This window comes from Conger conger, chromosome 7 (assembly GCF_963514075.1).
Source record: "Conger conger chromosome 7, fConCon1.1, whole genome shotgun sequence".
Taxonomy (NCBI): Eukaryota; Metazoa; Chordata; class Actinopteri; order Anguilliformes; family Congridae; genus Conger; species Conger conger.
The window spans coordinates 32,470,668-32,483,194 of NC_083766.1; the positions used below are offsets into that span (position 1 = coordinate 32,470,668).

Consider the following 12,527-nt stretch of genomic DNA (forward strand, 5'->3'; position numbering starts at 1 on the left):
GGATTATTTTGGAGTAAACAACCAAAAAAGGCAAACTGGTTTGGAACTGACTTTATTGCTGCGTACGACCTGTTTTCGACCATGTGCATAAAAAGGAAGTAAGTTAGTCAAACAGAGTGCCACTACAGTGATCGATCCTAATCCATTGATGGCAGTCTTTGGTGTTAAAGAACATGGTGTCGTGCTATCCAGCTCTCAATATAATATGATGACATTTATATGCCTTCTAGCACGCAGACTGATATTATTAAACTGGAAGCAAGCTCAACCTCCAACTTGCTCTAACCTTATGAGAGATGTTATGCAACACTTGCATTTGGAAAAAATAAAATTCTCATTGAGAGGATGTAAAGACAAATTTTACCGGATCTGGCAACCCTTTATCGATCACTTTAGCAAAGCTTAATCAACCCTTCCCCCAAACTAGCCTGTTTTAAATATGAAAGCACTACCGACTTACTTGACATCCACTTTCTTTTCCTCTTTCCTTTTTTTATTTATTTAATTTTTATTTTATTTTATTATTTATTTATTTTTCTCTTATCTCTGCTGTCTGTATTTGGGCTGAATTTGCTACAAATAAGTTACTCCTCTGTGAAACAGCCCACTTATTTGCAGGACATAGAATGCTACACTCTTGCATTTTAATGTTTATTTCTGCCCAGTCTTTGTTTTATGTCTTCTTAATACTTGAAATATTGTATGTATGTTTGTTTGTTTAACTGAGAAAAACCCCAATAAAGAGTTGTTAAAAAAAAAAAAAAACGGTCACAGCTTAATGCTAGCTAGGCATGGTTGGCAAGTGGTGATGCCAGACTTTACTGCATAGCTGCCAACTCTCACGCTTTCGGCATGAGACACGCATTGGTAAAACAGGCAAATGCGTGTGTCTCACGCCGAAAGCGTGAGAGTTGGCAGCTATGTTACTGTTGTTACGTAACCAAAGTAACCCAAGGTTAACCGACAGACAACAAAAAGTACTTTTTAAGGAGATATATGTAAAAAAAAAAAAAAAAAAAACCTATATCAGTATTTAAGCCAAAATCAATTACAAAGTCTACATTAACTTTTTTGTGGTAGCCTACTCGCGTAATACGTACGGATGTTGAACCTGGGTTGTGTTGTTTGCCAGCCAATACTGCCTGCTTGTCTTGCTGTGAACACATTACTCTACATTTAAACGATTTCTCCGCTTAAGGGCGCCGATTACCTACCGGTGTGTCATTATAGCAGAACCTCACCAGTTGTTCGTAAAGCCTCGTGCCATTTTCGATCAACTAGGATCGAAAATACTTCAGGACGCTTCTGCTTCACTGAGTTTATCCACCTTGGGAATTATTTGAGACGCCTGAACACTTAAATATTCCAAATCAGAGGTGAAACAAGTTTAGCTGCAACTGCTTTATGGTGATTTGCTACCTAATAGTTACAATTTTAATTTATTTTATTTATGTTGTTCTTTTTACGATTTACTTAATACGCGTGGTCATAAGTAACTTTTTTTTTTTTTTTTACAATGAAATTCGAAGACAAATATCCTTTCTAAAAGATTGACAGCTTTAGAAAATTGAAATTACAGTATGCACAGGAATAAGCATTGACACAATAGGCTGTGTGTGTGTAGAATTGTACAACTACCGGAATGCGATTAAAAATAAATAAATAAATAAATAAATAAATAAATAAATAAATAAATAAATAAATAAATAAATAAATAAAAACGATCGTGTCATCTGCCACACAAAACAATTTGGTCTCCTATTGGGGCAAACTGGCCACCCTGGAATTGAGAATTTGACCCTAAAATGCCAACCTTTAGGTTGGGAGCAATTCCTGGTATTTTTGGAAAATGCACGTGTTGGTCTGTGACCTCAGCCAGGAAAGATTATGTTGAAGAGAGATTAGTCTCATACAGAAATGACAAACCACATGAACAAAACATGATATTAACAATGGAAAACAATACAATACAAATGTACAAAAATAATGAAAGGTTATTAATAAGGGATATTTTTGTTTTCTGTGGTACTTGACATTTTAGCAATTTGTGGTTGCAGACAGCAGCCATCATTCACTGAACAAAAGTAAGCATGGTCTCACATTAGAAGCAACCATACAGGCCAACTGGCCACATAAGTAAATATTGTATGACTCAAAGCTACAATACAAGGGCAGCTTCCTCATTTTAACAACCCATTTAAAAAAAAAAATGGAAAGAAATGGCACAGAATGAAAAGGTGCCTTTGCAGTCATGTTCTTTCTCTTGGGATGACCGTGACATGGCATGGCATGCATAAAGTTATGTGTGTGAATACAATTCCTCACTCCATTAGATAAAGAATAAATGCCTCAACTTTGGATGATAACTTCAGTTAATGACAAATTTTGTAGCCGGGCTAATGTGTCTTTTCTCTTTCCTTGTAGCCATCATAATTGTGTTTGACGTCAATGATGTAGCCTCTCTACCACGCAAGGTAAGGGACGTAGTGATTGACCTCAATCTGTGCCACTGGTCAGGTGGAGGTAGTGCAGTTTGGTGTCACTGACCTGTCAGTATAGTGAATGCTGTCATCTGTGTTCAAAGGCAGTGGCTGGAGGATGCCATGAAAGAGAACGACCCCTCCAGTGTGCTGCTCTTCCTGGTGGGAACCAAGAAAGACCTGAGTGTGAGTGCCCGTCTCAAAAGCCATGACGCTGTGGCAAGCTAGTGCTGTAGCTCTGTGGCATGTTCAGGTCTTCACCATATTTTTCTCTCCCACTCCCTGTGCCAGTCTCCTGCCATGTTCTCCCAGATTGAGCAGGACGCCATTAAACTGTCAGAAGAGATTAGAGCAGAATACTGGGCGGTGTCTGCACTTTCAGGTGGGCTACTCCGTTACACACACAACATGTACACCCTTCACCACGGGAAGGTGTGACCCGTTTTCTGTTGAATAGAGGTCACCCTTTTAGACTGAATGAAACTCATCATCCAGCTCATTGAGTGTGATTAGCATGGCAGCATTTCTCTCCTCTGCTCCCCCACACACACGTGCACACATTCTCATGTGACTTGTAGATTTGAGGAAGGACTGCTACGGATACTGTGTCCAAGCATCATTCTGGATTATTTAATAAATATTTTTGAACTTCATATGATTTGTTTTCACTCCTATTTGTAGAACAGTGGAACAGTCTGTCCTCAGTATTGCTTGTGGTCTCCTATTAGATTTTAGTCATGCTTTTTACAGTTAAGGTTGTGTGTGGGTGTGTGTACGGTATCTGTGATTGAACTCCTCGGTGCTGTAGGAGAGAGTGTGAAGGAGTTCTTCTTCCGCGTGGCAGCGCTGACATTTGAGGCAAACGTTCTGGCTGAGTTGGAGAAGAGCGGATCCAGACGCATCGGCGATGTTGTCAGTGAGTATTGTCCTGGAGGCAATATGATCAACTGATGATCAGTCAAACACTTCTTTTCTCATGTCGTTCCTCAGCGTGTGTCACAGCTGAAGCTAAATTCTTTGTTCAAGCAGCTGAAACGCATAGCTCTGTAGCTATTCTGCTCGAGGAATGACAGAAACGGTCATTTGCCTTGTGGACAACATCCTTACACTTTTTCATTCTGTTACAGGAATAAACAGCAATTCCTGCAACTTGTACGCAACATCCCAGAAGAAGCAGTCTAACTGTTGCCAGTGAGGTTGAATTGTACATTGACAGAAAGTTTCACTCTAAATTACCACAGCATGGTACTAAAGCACATGGATAGCAGCACAGCCATCCAAGAGAAATGTCCACAGCAGAATTGCCATGGAAAACCGAATGTCAGCATTGCAAAGGGGACCCCAAATGGTACGAACAATGTAATTGTCTGTGAGGAAGTTGTGGATGATTCCCACAAATGAGCTGGACTTCAAACATCTTGAATACATTATTGTATGTGGTTGCAAGCTTTTATCATTAGTTTGAACTTTTTCCAAAACCAACTGTACAAAGAAGAATGCCTTTTTAATGGTCTGATTATAATGGTACTGCCTCATGCATTAACAGGACAGTCATCTTTGTGTTGCAGACATGTTGCTTGATAGGCAATTATTTTTGTGCATTTCATTTGTTATTGAATTAATTAGTAGAGTTTTAGTGCTATTGGGTTGCATTCCTGTAGTTAATGACTGCCTTTGAGAATACTCTACTTCCAGGACCAAGAGATTCTGAAAAATATTGTATACCAATAGCATGTATGCCTGGTTTAAAAAAAAGAAAAAAAAAAAAAAAAAGAAAAAACACGTTCAAGTGGGACCTCAGTTTGTGACCAATTGTACATTTGGAAAATGTTAGTGCGATTGCCTTACATGGTAAGTCTTAATACAGTGATACAAGGTACAAATTACACATTTTCTAGTGTTTAAAGGGAAAAAAAAAGAAGGTATTTGCCTATTCAAAATAATCCAAGTTTTGAACTCGATGCAATTAATTCAATATATAGAAGTCAAGGCAAGTTGTTTGGATTGTATAAGCCTCAAATTTAATCAAGAGCATTTCATAGGGTTATTTCTGACCTAGTGTCATTTGGATGAACCATGTATGCAATTAATTTGGCACAATTTTAGTAGAATTTGGTTCAATTAAATATTTATTTAAGTTGTTAGAACGGTTGTTCTGTTTCTCTGTACAGTGTCTTTGTGATAGTTCTCTGTAAAAAGGCTATACAAAATTAATTGAATAGAAGAACTGTAGTTGAATATTTTAGGTAACGTTTATTGGAACTCAATGTAATTCGGCACATAAAAAGAAAATCCAGAACTACAATTTCTGTGTTAATGGTAAAACAATCAATTATTCTTGTATGCCATTTTTCTTAATATGTTAAGTGTTATGTTAACCCCCTTCCACCAAAAAAACACTGAATAGAAACCGTATAGGCACATTGGTTTAGATTAGATTTCGATTTTACAGTGAAATAAATTGGTAAAAAAAGGAGATCATTTAAGGAAACAATTGCTCTCTTCAAGACAAATCAGGCTTGCTGTCTATTACAAAGATCTACACCAGAACAAATGGCGGAATTGCATATACACTAGTCCTAGTCATTTCTTATTTCTTTCAAACCGCATCAGTTCTGTACACGTGAGGTGAATGTTTTGTTCTGTAGTGCCACCTTGGCCTCTCCAGCACCTCTTCACTGCACAGGCTCGGAAAGGCTCGCTTTATTCCGACAAACGCAGGTTCATGGAGAGGAGGCAGGCCTGCACCAGAGTGGCCCGGGTTCAGTTGCCGAAGCTGTGGAAGGAGTCCAGGTGCTGCCTGTCTATCTGAGCTTGCAGGGCCTCTGGGATGCAGTGAGAGTACCTGTACCTCTCTTTGATCCACCGCCCCCCCTCGCTGTTCTCTATGGCAACTGCTGCTACACCTGAAATCAAATGTCACTAATGAACATTAATGAAATGAAGCAAAGAACACAATGATATGGTACAGCAAGCTATGGTGTTCAATTACTACAAATATACCTGAACATGCCTTATTTTGCTTGAAACCCATCATCAGTAACTAGTCAGTGGAGAAAAAATAAATTCATTTTTTCTCAGCAGCCAAATTATGCAATCCTCCAAAATGATTAGCACTGGTCTTACTGAATTATAGTGTCAGTATTACTGAACGGACTACCCTGTAAACATGGAATGTCGAGACCTGCAGGGATTTAAACTAATATTCCAATCGTCATCCTCCAGGTGCCCCTTTATGTACTATTGTACCATTGAGTGGCTCATGGTGATGTTTCTAAAAATTGTTCCTTATCAGTTGGAAAGTGAAGGGAAAGTAGAGATGGATAGAATGTCAAAATGCACACACTACAAAATGTAGAGCAAATGTCTGAGCAAATATCAGAGAGTATCAGCCTGATACGCTACACATGGGCAGATTTCAATTATGTTGCACAATTTTCAATTTCAGAAATTATGCAAAGATGATGGACAAAAACAATCAAACATTTAAAATGTGTGATCAACATGAAGGGGAAATCATATGTCAGCAGGGGAAGAATATAGCCATAAGCAGTGGCTGTATTTCATTCAAGATTTGGCATACATTTTTGACAGAAGTATATGCTGCACAATTTGCAGAAAATCTAAATGAACTGATCAAAACAACTGATAGATTATCTGGTCACAAATCAACAGATGGGACAGACAATTGCTTGTTTTTCAAGGAAAGTAATAACTACTGACAGCTCAATGCATTGGGGAGATACAGCTCTTGCTAATCACAGAAAATGGGACTGGAAGACAAGATACAGTTGTACGGTGATGTCAGAATTCACGAAACCTACAATAAGACTGAATTCAAATTAATATTATGCACAGCTGAAAATTTTATATTATTCCTCCTGTCTTGTTGACAATGCCTCAGTTATAGCCTGGATTTCTTCAGGTTTTAATAAAACAGTAAGTGATCCATTGCAACAAAGTAAAAAAAAACCTTCTGATTGTTTCAATAAAGCTGGTGTGTTCTGAGAGATCCATTTCCATGAGATCTGGGATACAGATAAGCCTGGTAGCCCAGGCTTAAATCTGGGAGATTCCCAGAACTTTGATTTTGATTTTGGTTTGATTTTGCAATGCTTGAACTGACTTGTTGGATATATAAAGCCATATTTAAATCATGAGTAGTTTTTCAAAAACCCCATTACTGGGCAGTGGTGTGTCATAACTGGAGCTCACCTACGACAGTGGCTCCCAGCTTCTCCACCAGGGAGATGGCCGCCCGCATGGTGCCTCCTGTTTCTATCCACTGGTCCACCAGGAGCACACGCAGACCTGCCGGAGAGGGAGGGAGGGAAAGAGCAAAAACGAGAAGGTTTCTCAAAATGGGGAGGAAAATGCAATGGTTGAGCTAAAACCAGAACATTCACACAAATGACCAAACATGGAGGTGCTAAACTGAACTTCAACTTTGAGACGAAATGAAAAGCTTCCACAACGAAAATGAACAGTTTACTGAGAGAATGGCAGGCTGTTCACAGTGTTTCTTAGCGCCAGTCCTCAGAACCCACTTGCCAGAAGGTTTTTGTTGTGACTAGGAACTTGACACACTTGATTTAACTAATCAATGGGATTTTTGGTGGTTTGATTGGCAAAAACCTTCTGGCAAATGGGCCCTGAGGTCTGGAGTTGAGAAACACTGGGCCACAGGACCCACTAAACCTACAGCAGACAACAGAGTACAGAAATGGACATTTACTAAATGACATTCAGGCCAGATTGACTATCCACATGCCAAGTTGCCAAACTGAATTCAGCTGGAAGATTGTAAACATGTAGTCTGGTTAATTGGCATCTTATGATGCAGATTATTGAATTCTGCACTCAGTTTATGTCCCGGGTGCGTGCAGTCTCCTTCTTACAACTGCATGTTTTACATTCACATTTCAAGGCCGAGAAAAATCTGCGACTGTAGAAGTCAGCACAATCATTTGATGACAGCAAGTCACTCAGAAGTGAATAAACTTGCTGAAGTTGAGTGCATAAAATTCTTCAACAGAGCTAATTTCTTATACTTGCTTAAGTACCTTATATACTTTTAATTGTTTTTATTCAGTGTTGAAGGCCCAATGCATCAATGTCAGGTGTTCGGCTTGGTTTAAAAGGAAAAAAAAGAGAAAATCATAAAACTGAACTTGTACCCTTGAGCAAGGTGCGTAATCTGAAATGTTTCACTAAATGCATGGCTATATATATATATGAATATAATAACTGAAACTGCTTGATTTTCCAAGACATCTGTAAAACTAAAATTAATTATATCTTTTCCTCCGTGGCTTCCGTGTAATCTTGGGGACATGTGGAACAGACCATTGGGAGTATAGAGTATACAGTGGGGTACATAAACTTAGGCACCCCTGGTTTAAATGTCTGTTACAATTAATCTGTATGTGAGGGAAAGCAAATCTGAAATGGAAATGTTAAATATGAGACCTTTCTGCAAAATGTAATTTTTTCTACTGTTTATAAATGTTAAAAAAAGGAAAAGGAAAAGGGCCCTGTGCAAAGGTTTGGGAAGCCTTTGTGGATTATTCTTTGTTACTTTTTAAAAAGATGATTACTAAAGCCCAGACCCAGGTGATTTACTTGTTAGGGCTTCAATGTGTGAACTAATATAAATCCAGGGCTGAACTTTCTATTCTGAAGGCCACCACCAAAGATAAAAAGGTGAAGCCTTTGTAGAGAACACCTTGCCAGCTGTGAAGCATGGAAAGAAGGATTAAGGTTTTGGAATGGTCACCACAGTCCCCAGACTTAAATAATTTTGAAAATTTGTGGAGAGATCTCAAACATGCTGTACATGCAAGGAGACCGAAGAATATTTCTGAGCTAATTGGATTCCGCTAGGAAAAATGGGGAGAAGCGAGAATTGAGAGACTTTTAGCTGGCTACAGGAAGCTTTTGCAAACTGTTATAGTTGCCAGAGTAGTTACATAGTTACAAAGTACTAACTGACAGGGTTCCCAAACTATTGCACAGGGCCTTTTTCCTTTTTTAAATTATTTTGGAACTGTAAAAAAATAAGCTAGAAAGTGATCTTGCTTTAAAATTTGAAGAAATGTGTAATTGGTCACCAAGTTCACTGTTCACCAAGATATTCATTGGCTTTTTGATCAAACTTTTGCATACGACTGTGGAGTATTGGCCCCACTGCAGTGAGAGTAGCTCTTAACTTAGTGTTAATGATTTCTTGGTAGCACAGATTTACATCTACAAAGCAGTTATTGACCGCGGGACTGCCTCAAGAATAGGTAGGCTACTGATTCGTGACCAAGTAAGACAAACATAACCTTATCTCACCACATTAATGTTTTTAGATACTTGTTTCTGAAATGTATTTGTGCCCCTGGTGGTTTTCATTGTGAGTACTCAACTGATAAATTAAACACACAGATCTGATTTACCTGACAATTTTAAGGGGAAAACAAGAATCAACCGTCACACCTGGTCTTAGCACGTCGTTTCGCACCTCCATTAGCTTCTCTCTGCCAGAGTAGTCACTGAACGGCTGGCTCTCCGTCGGCACGCACAGGTGTCCTGCTTTACGGATGGCCAAGAAGCCCTTACTCAGTGTAGTGGCCACAGCTGATCCTGACAACCGTCAAAAGAAATCAGCTCCTTTCAACTTCAGACCCAGAAAAGCAATCCACTCATACTGTACACTTATTGAATAGACAGTAATCACTTTGAAAGGTGTGGCTGGAACTGAATGTGATTGTTCTATGGACTAGCAAGCCCAGAGTAAAAAACAACAACAACCTCTCAGTGTGAAATCTTATCTTCCCAATCACATAAACAGATCTAAATTTCCATCATTTACATTACATTAAAATGGCATTTGGCAGACACTCTTATCCAGAGCGACGTACAACAAAGTGCATACCCATAACCAGGGACAAGTGTGCTGAAAGACCCTTGAGGGAAGTACAATTTCAACTGCTACCTGCACAACAAAGATAAGGACCAGGGCCTATTTGTTTTTTTGTTTTTTTTTAAACAAACAAACAAACAAACAAACAAACAAACAAACGCAAAGGTATGACCAAACCCCTTAACTAGCCAAACACTGCTTACCTAGCCAAACTAAAAATACTGATACACAAAAAAGTACATCACAGAAAGACAACAATTAAGGTCCACAGGGAGGTAGGGAGGGACGGGGAGAGGTGCTGCTTGAAGGTGCGTCTTCAGTTTGCGCTTGAAGATTGGAAGAGATTCTACAGTTCTGACCTCAACAGGGAGTTCCACCACCGTGGAGCCAGAACAGACAGTAGTCGTGAGCGTGAGGTGGAAGTTCGGAGAGGGGGAGGTGCCAAGCGGCCTGTGGAGGGTAAACAAAGAGGTCTGGCAGGGGTGTAGGGTCTGATGATTTTTTTGTAGGTAAGCTGGGGAAGGCTAGCACCAATGTTGCTTGGAAGGCTAGCACCAATGTTTTGAATTTGATGCGAGTCATGACAGGCAGCCAGTGAAGGGAAGTAAGCAGGGGGGTGACGTGAGTATTTGGGAAGGCTGAAGACCAGACGAGCTGCTGCATTCTGGATAAGTTGGAGGGATCTGATGATGGACGCTGGGAGGCCAGCCAAGAGGGAATTGCAGTAGTCCAGGCGGGACAGAACCATCGCTTGGACCAGGAGCTGGGTCAAGTAGGGGGTGTGCATATACTTGATTCTCTCACCAAGTACTGCCCCTTCTATTTCTGGAAAAGGGGGTGGGGCAACATTTAAATTTAGTGTCTTCTTCTGAGGGATCACATTTCGTACTGTGTCACCTTCCTTTCTGGGATATTAACTGGGATCCTGACTCTTCGGACAATAGAAATAAAAAATTGGACCATCTCTGTGCTTCCCTCTTGCTACCTGGCTCCCTCCATCACTGAGCATGACCTGTTTCGTTTTTTTTTACCTAGGATGAATCCCATGGCATCAATGCCAGCCACCAGGTCAACGGACTCATTCTGGAATGGCTGGAGAAGCTCCTTCACACAGTCTGAAAAAGCCTAGACCAAACCCAGAAAATAAGGTACTCATCCAATTTGGTCTTTAGAGCAAGTATCAACAGTGAGGGTAGAACAGGAATAAACGAAATAAACATAAACAAATACACTGTAACCACTTATCAATAGTAAGTTACTCATACACAATTATAGAGTACATAACAATAACAAAACACTCCACAATTATCCAACGTGAAGAGTAGTGTACTCTGCCTAAACAGGGCTCTCAGTTTATGAACAGCTAATGCACTAGCATTCTACAGTACATTTAGCAAAGCAAAAAGCAAAGCCAGTACCCATTACCTGGTGATTGCAGTAAAGTCTGGATGGGTCCAGCCAGGCAAAGTTACTTCCCTTTGTATTTGGTGCCATGAGTGAGAGGTACCAGCCTCTCCCCCTCTCCTCTGGAACAGACAATACGTCCATTGGGACTGCCTGGAAGGATAGATGGAGACACTGCAGCGAGCAAGTGAGAGGCACAGGGCAGGGGAATCTGTTACCAGAGTCATATTTATCCAGTCAGGGTGTCCATGTGACTACACTCCAGGAAGCAGGTGGGTCTGGGGTCGCTAACTGTTCTATAGCACTTGGTACCCCATTACCTCTGCCCTGCAATATCTGGAAATATATGCCATTAGTACTGCTCCACAGTAGGCCTACTGCTGCCTTTGTACATTCCATGATATGTTAAGAGACATTAATTTTAACCTTGCACTGTAGACATAGAGGTATTACCTTACTGTAAATGTCACTTTGACACTTTAATTAAAATTGTTAACAACATAAAAGTAACAATTGACAGGGTCTCAGAATCAGAATTCATGAAGCACATTCAGAATCTTAAGTTCATGAAGCCCATTAGAAAATGTGCATTAAACGTATAAAGCATTACATTACGTAAAGATGATATCAAAGTATACTTACAATAATGTCTTGATTCAGAAGCTGTCAACAGCCAGATTACACTAGGGGATACAAGTCTGTTGGATTACACTTTTAGCTGGATGTGGTTGCTTGCTTATTTATACGTTGCCCTCAGTTAATAGGCAAGCAGCAGAACACTGGAGCACAATCATTCCAAAGTCTGGGGTGGGAGTGTTATTCGGAGTGTTAACCCCTTCAAAACGGGCTATAGGCCAAACTCATCCCACTTTCATTAATCTTTCTACCGAAACCGAATGAATAGATACGCACCTTTGTCCTTCTTTATCTTCGGGCCTGTAAAATTCAGGTCAGATTTATATTTAGGCCAATAAGCCAGGGGCAAACTAAAGGGGGCTGTGCCATAATATCAATATCTCGTTTTGTATCGAACATAAATATGATGGATCATATCGAAAAATACTGGTTAAAAAACCGGTCACAGCTTAATGCTAGCTAGGCATGGTTGGCAAGTGGTGATGCTAGACTTGAGAGTTGGCAGCTATGTTACTGTTGTTACGTAACCAAAGTAACCCAAGGTTAACCGACAGACAACCAAAGGTACTTTTAAGGAGATATATAAAAAAAGCATCAGTATTTAAGCCCAAATCAATTACAAAGTCTACATTAACTTTTTTTGTGGTAGCCTACTCGCGTAATACGTACGGACGCTGAACCTGGGTTGTGTTGCCAATACTGCCTGCTTGTCTTGCTGTGAACACATTACTCTACATTTAAACGATTTCTCCGCTTAAGGGCGCCGATTACCTACCGGTGTGTCATTATAGCAGAACCTCACCAGTTGTTCGTAAAGCATCAACTAGGATCGAAAATACTTCAGGACGCTTCTGTTTCACTGAGTTTATCCACTTTGGGAATTCTTTGAGACGCCTGAACACTTAAATATTCCAAATCAGAGGTGAAACAAGTTTAGCTGCAACTGCTTTATGGTGATTTGCTACCTAATAGTTACAATTTTTATTTATTTTATTCATGTTTTTTCTTTTTACGATTTACTTAATGCGCGTGGTCATAACTTGTTTTTTTTTTTTTTTTACAATGAAATTCGAAGGCAAATATCCTTTCTAAAAGATTGA

At 39.8% G+C, this 12,527-nt stretch overlaps 2 protein-coding genes across 10 annotated transcripts; one reads left to right on the plus strand and one right to left on the minus strand.

Moving 5' to 3' along the window:
- Positions 1-2,584: 2,584 nt before the first annotated feature.
- On the plus strand, positions 2,585-3,922 carry LOC133133732 (ras-related protein Rab-34-like). The gene is made up of 4 exons (XM_061249899.1): positions 2,585-2,666; positions 2,772-2,862; positions 3,289-3,396; positions 3,608-3,922. Exons 1-4 carry the CDS (start codon positions 2,604-2,606, stop codon positions 3,673-3,675), a joined length of 330 nt encoding a protein of 109 aa, XP_061105883.1. The 5' UTR covers positions 2,585-2,603; the 3' UTR covers positions 3,676-3,922.
- Positions 3,923-4,654: 732 nt separating this feature from the next.
- On the minus strand, positions 4,655-12,173 carry LOC133133857 (adenine phosphoribosyltransferase-like). Of its 9 annotated transcripts, none has more exons than XM_061250115.1 (8): positions 12,097-12,173; positions 11,704-11,727; positions 11,434-11,474; positions 10,813-10,944; positions 10,419-10,512; positions 8,961-9,107; positions 6,696-6,791; positions 4,656-5,386 (listed from the first exon to the last, which is right to left on the minus strand). In XM_061250115.1, exons 4-8 carry the CDS (start codon positions 10,933-10,935, stop codon positions 5,244-5,246), a joined length of 603 nt encoding a protein of 200 aa, XP_061106099.1. In that variant the 5' UTR covers positions 10,936-10,944; positions 11,434-11,474; positions 11,704-11,727; positions 12,097-12,173; the 3' UTR covers positions 4,656-5,243. The 9 variants fall into 9 exon arrangements, with proteins under 9 accessions (XP_061106101.1, XP_061106100.1, XP_061106102.1 ...); XM_061250111.1 differs by having other exon boundaries at positions 4,658-5,386; positions 10,813-10,965; XM_061250117.1 differs by lacking the exon at positions 11,434-11,474 and having other exon boundaries at positions 4,655-5,386; positions 12,097-12,130.
- Positions 12,174-12,527: the final 354 nt, after the last annotated feature.

Excerpts from the sequence above, each read along its gene's own strand:
- LOC133133732 (XM_061249899.1), top strand. The coding sequence starts at position 2,604 with ATGAAAGAGAACGACCCCTCCAGTGTGCTGCTCTTCCTGGTGGGAACC. Across the intron at positions 2,667-2,771 it reads GAACCAAGAAAGACCTGAGT|TCTCCTGCCATGTTCTCCCA; the intron begins GTGAGTGCCCGT and ends TCCCTGTGCCAG. Across the intron at positions 2,863-3,288 it reads GGCGGTGTCTGCACTTTCAG|GAGAGAGTGTGAAGGAGTTC; the intron begins GTGGGCTACTCC and ends TCGGTGCTGTAG.
- LOC133133857 (XM_061250116.1), bottom strand. The coding sequence starts at position 10,935 with ATGGACGTATTGTCTGTTCCAGAGGAGAGGGGGAGAGGCTGGTACCTC. Across the intron at positions 6,792-8,960 it reads AAACGACGTGCTAAGACCAG|GTCTGCGTGTGCTCCTGGTG; the intron begins GTGTGACGGTTG and ends CCTCTCCGGCAG. Across the intron at positions 5,387-6,695 it reads GCTGGGAGCCACTGTCGTAG|GTGTAGCAGCAGTTGCCATA; the intron begins GTGAGCTCCAGT and ends ATTTGATTTCAG.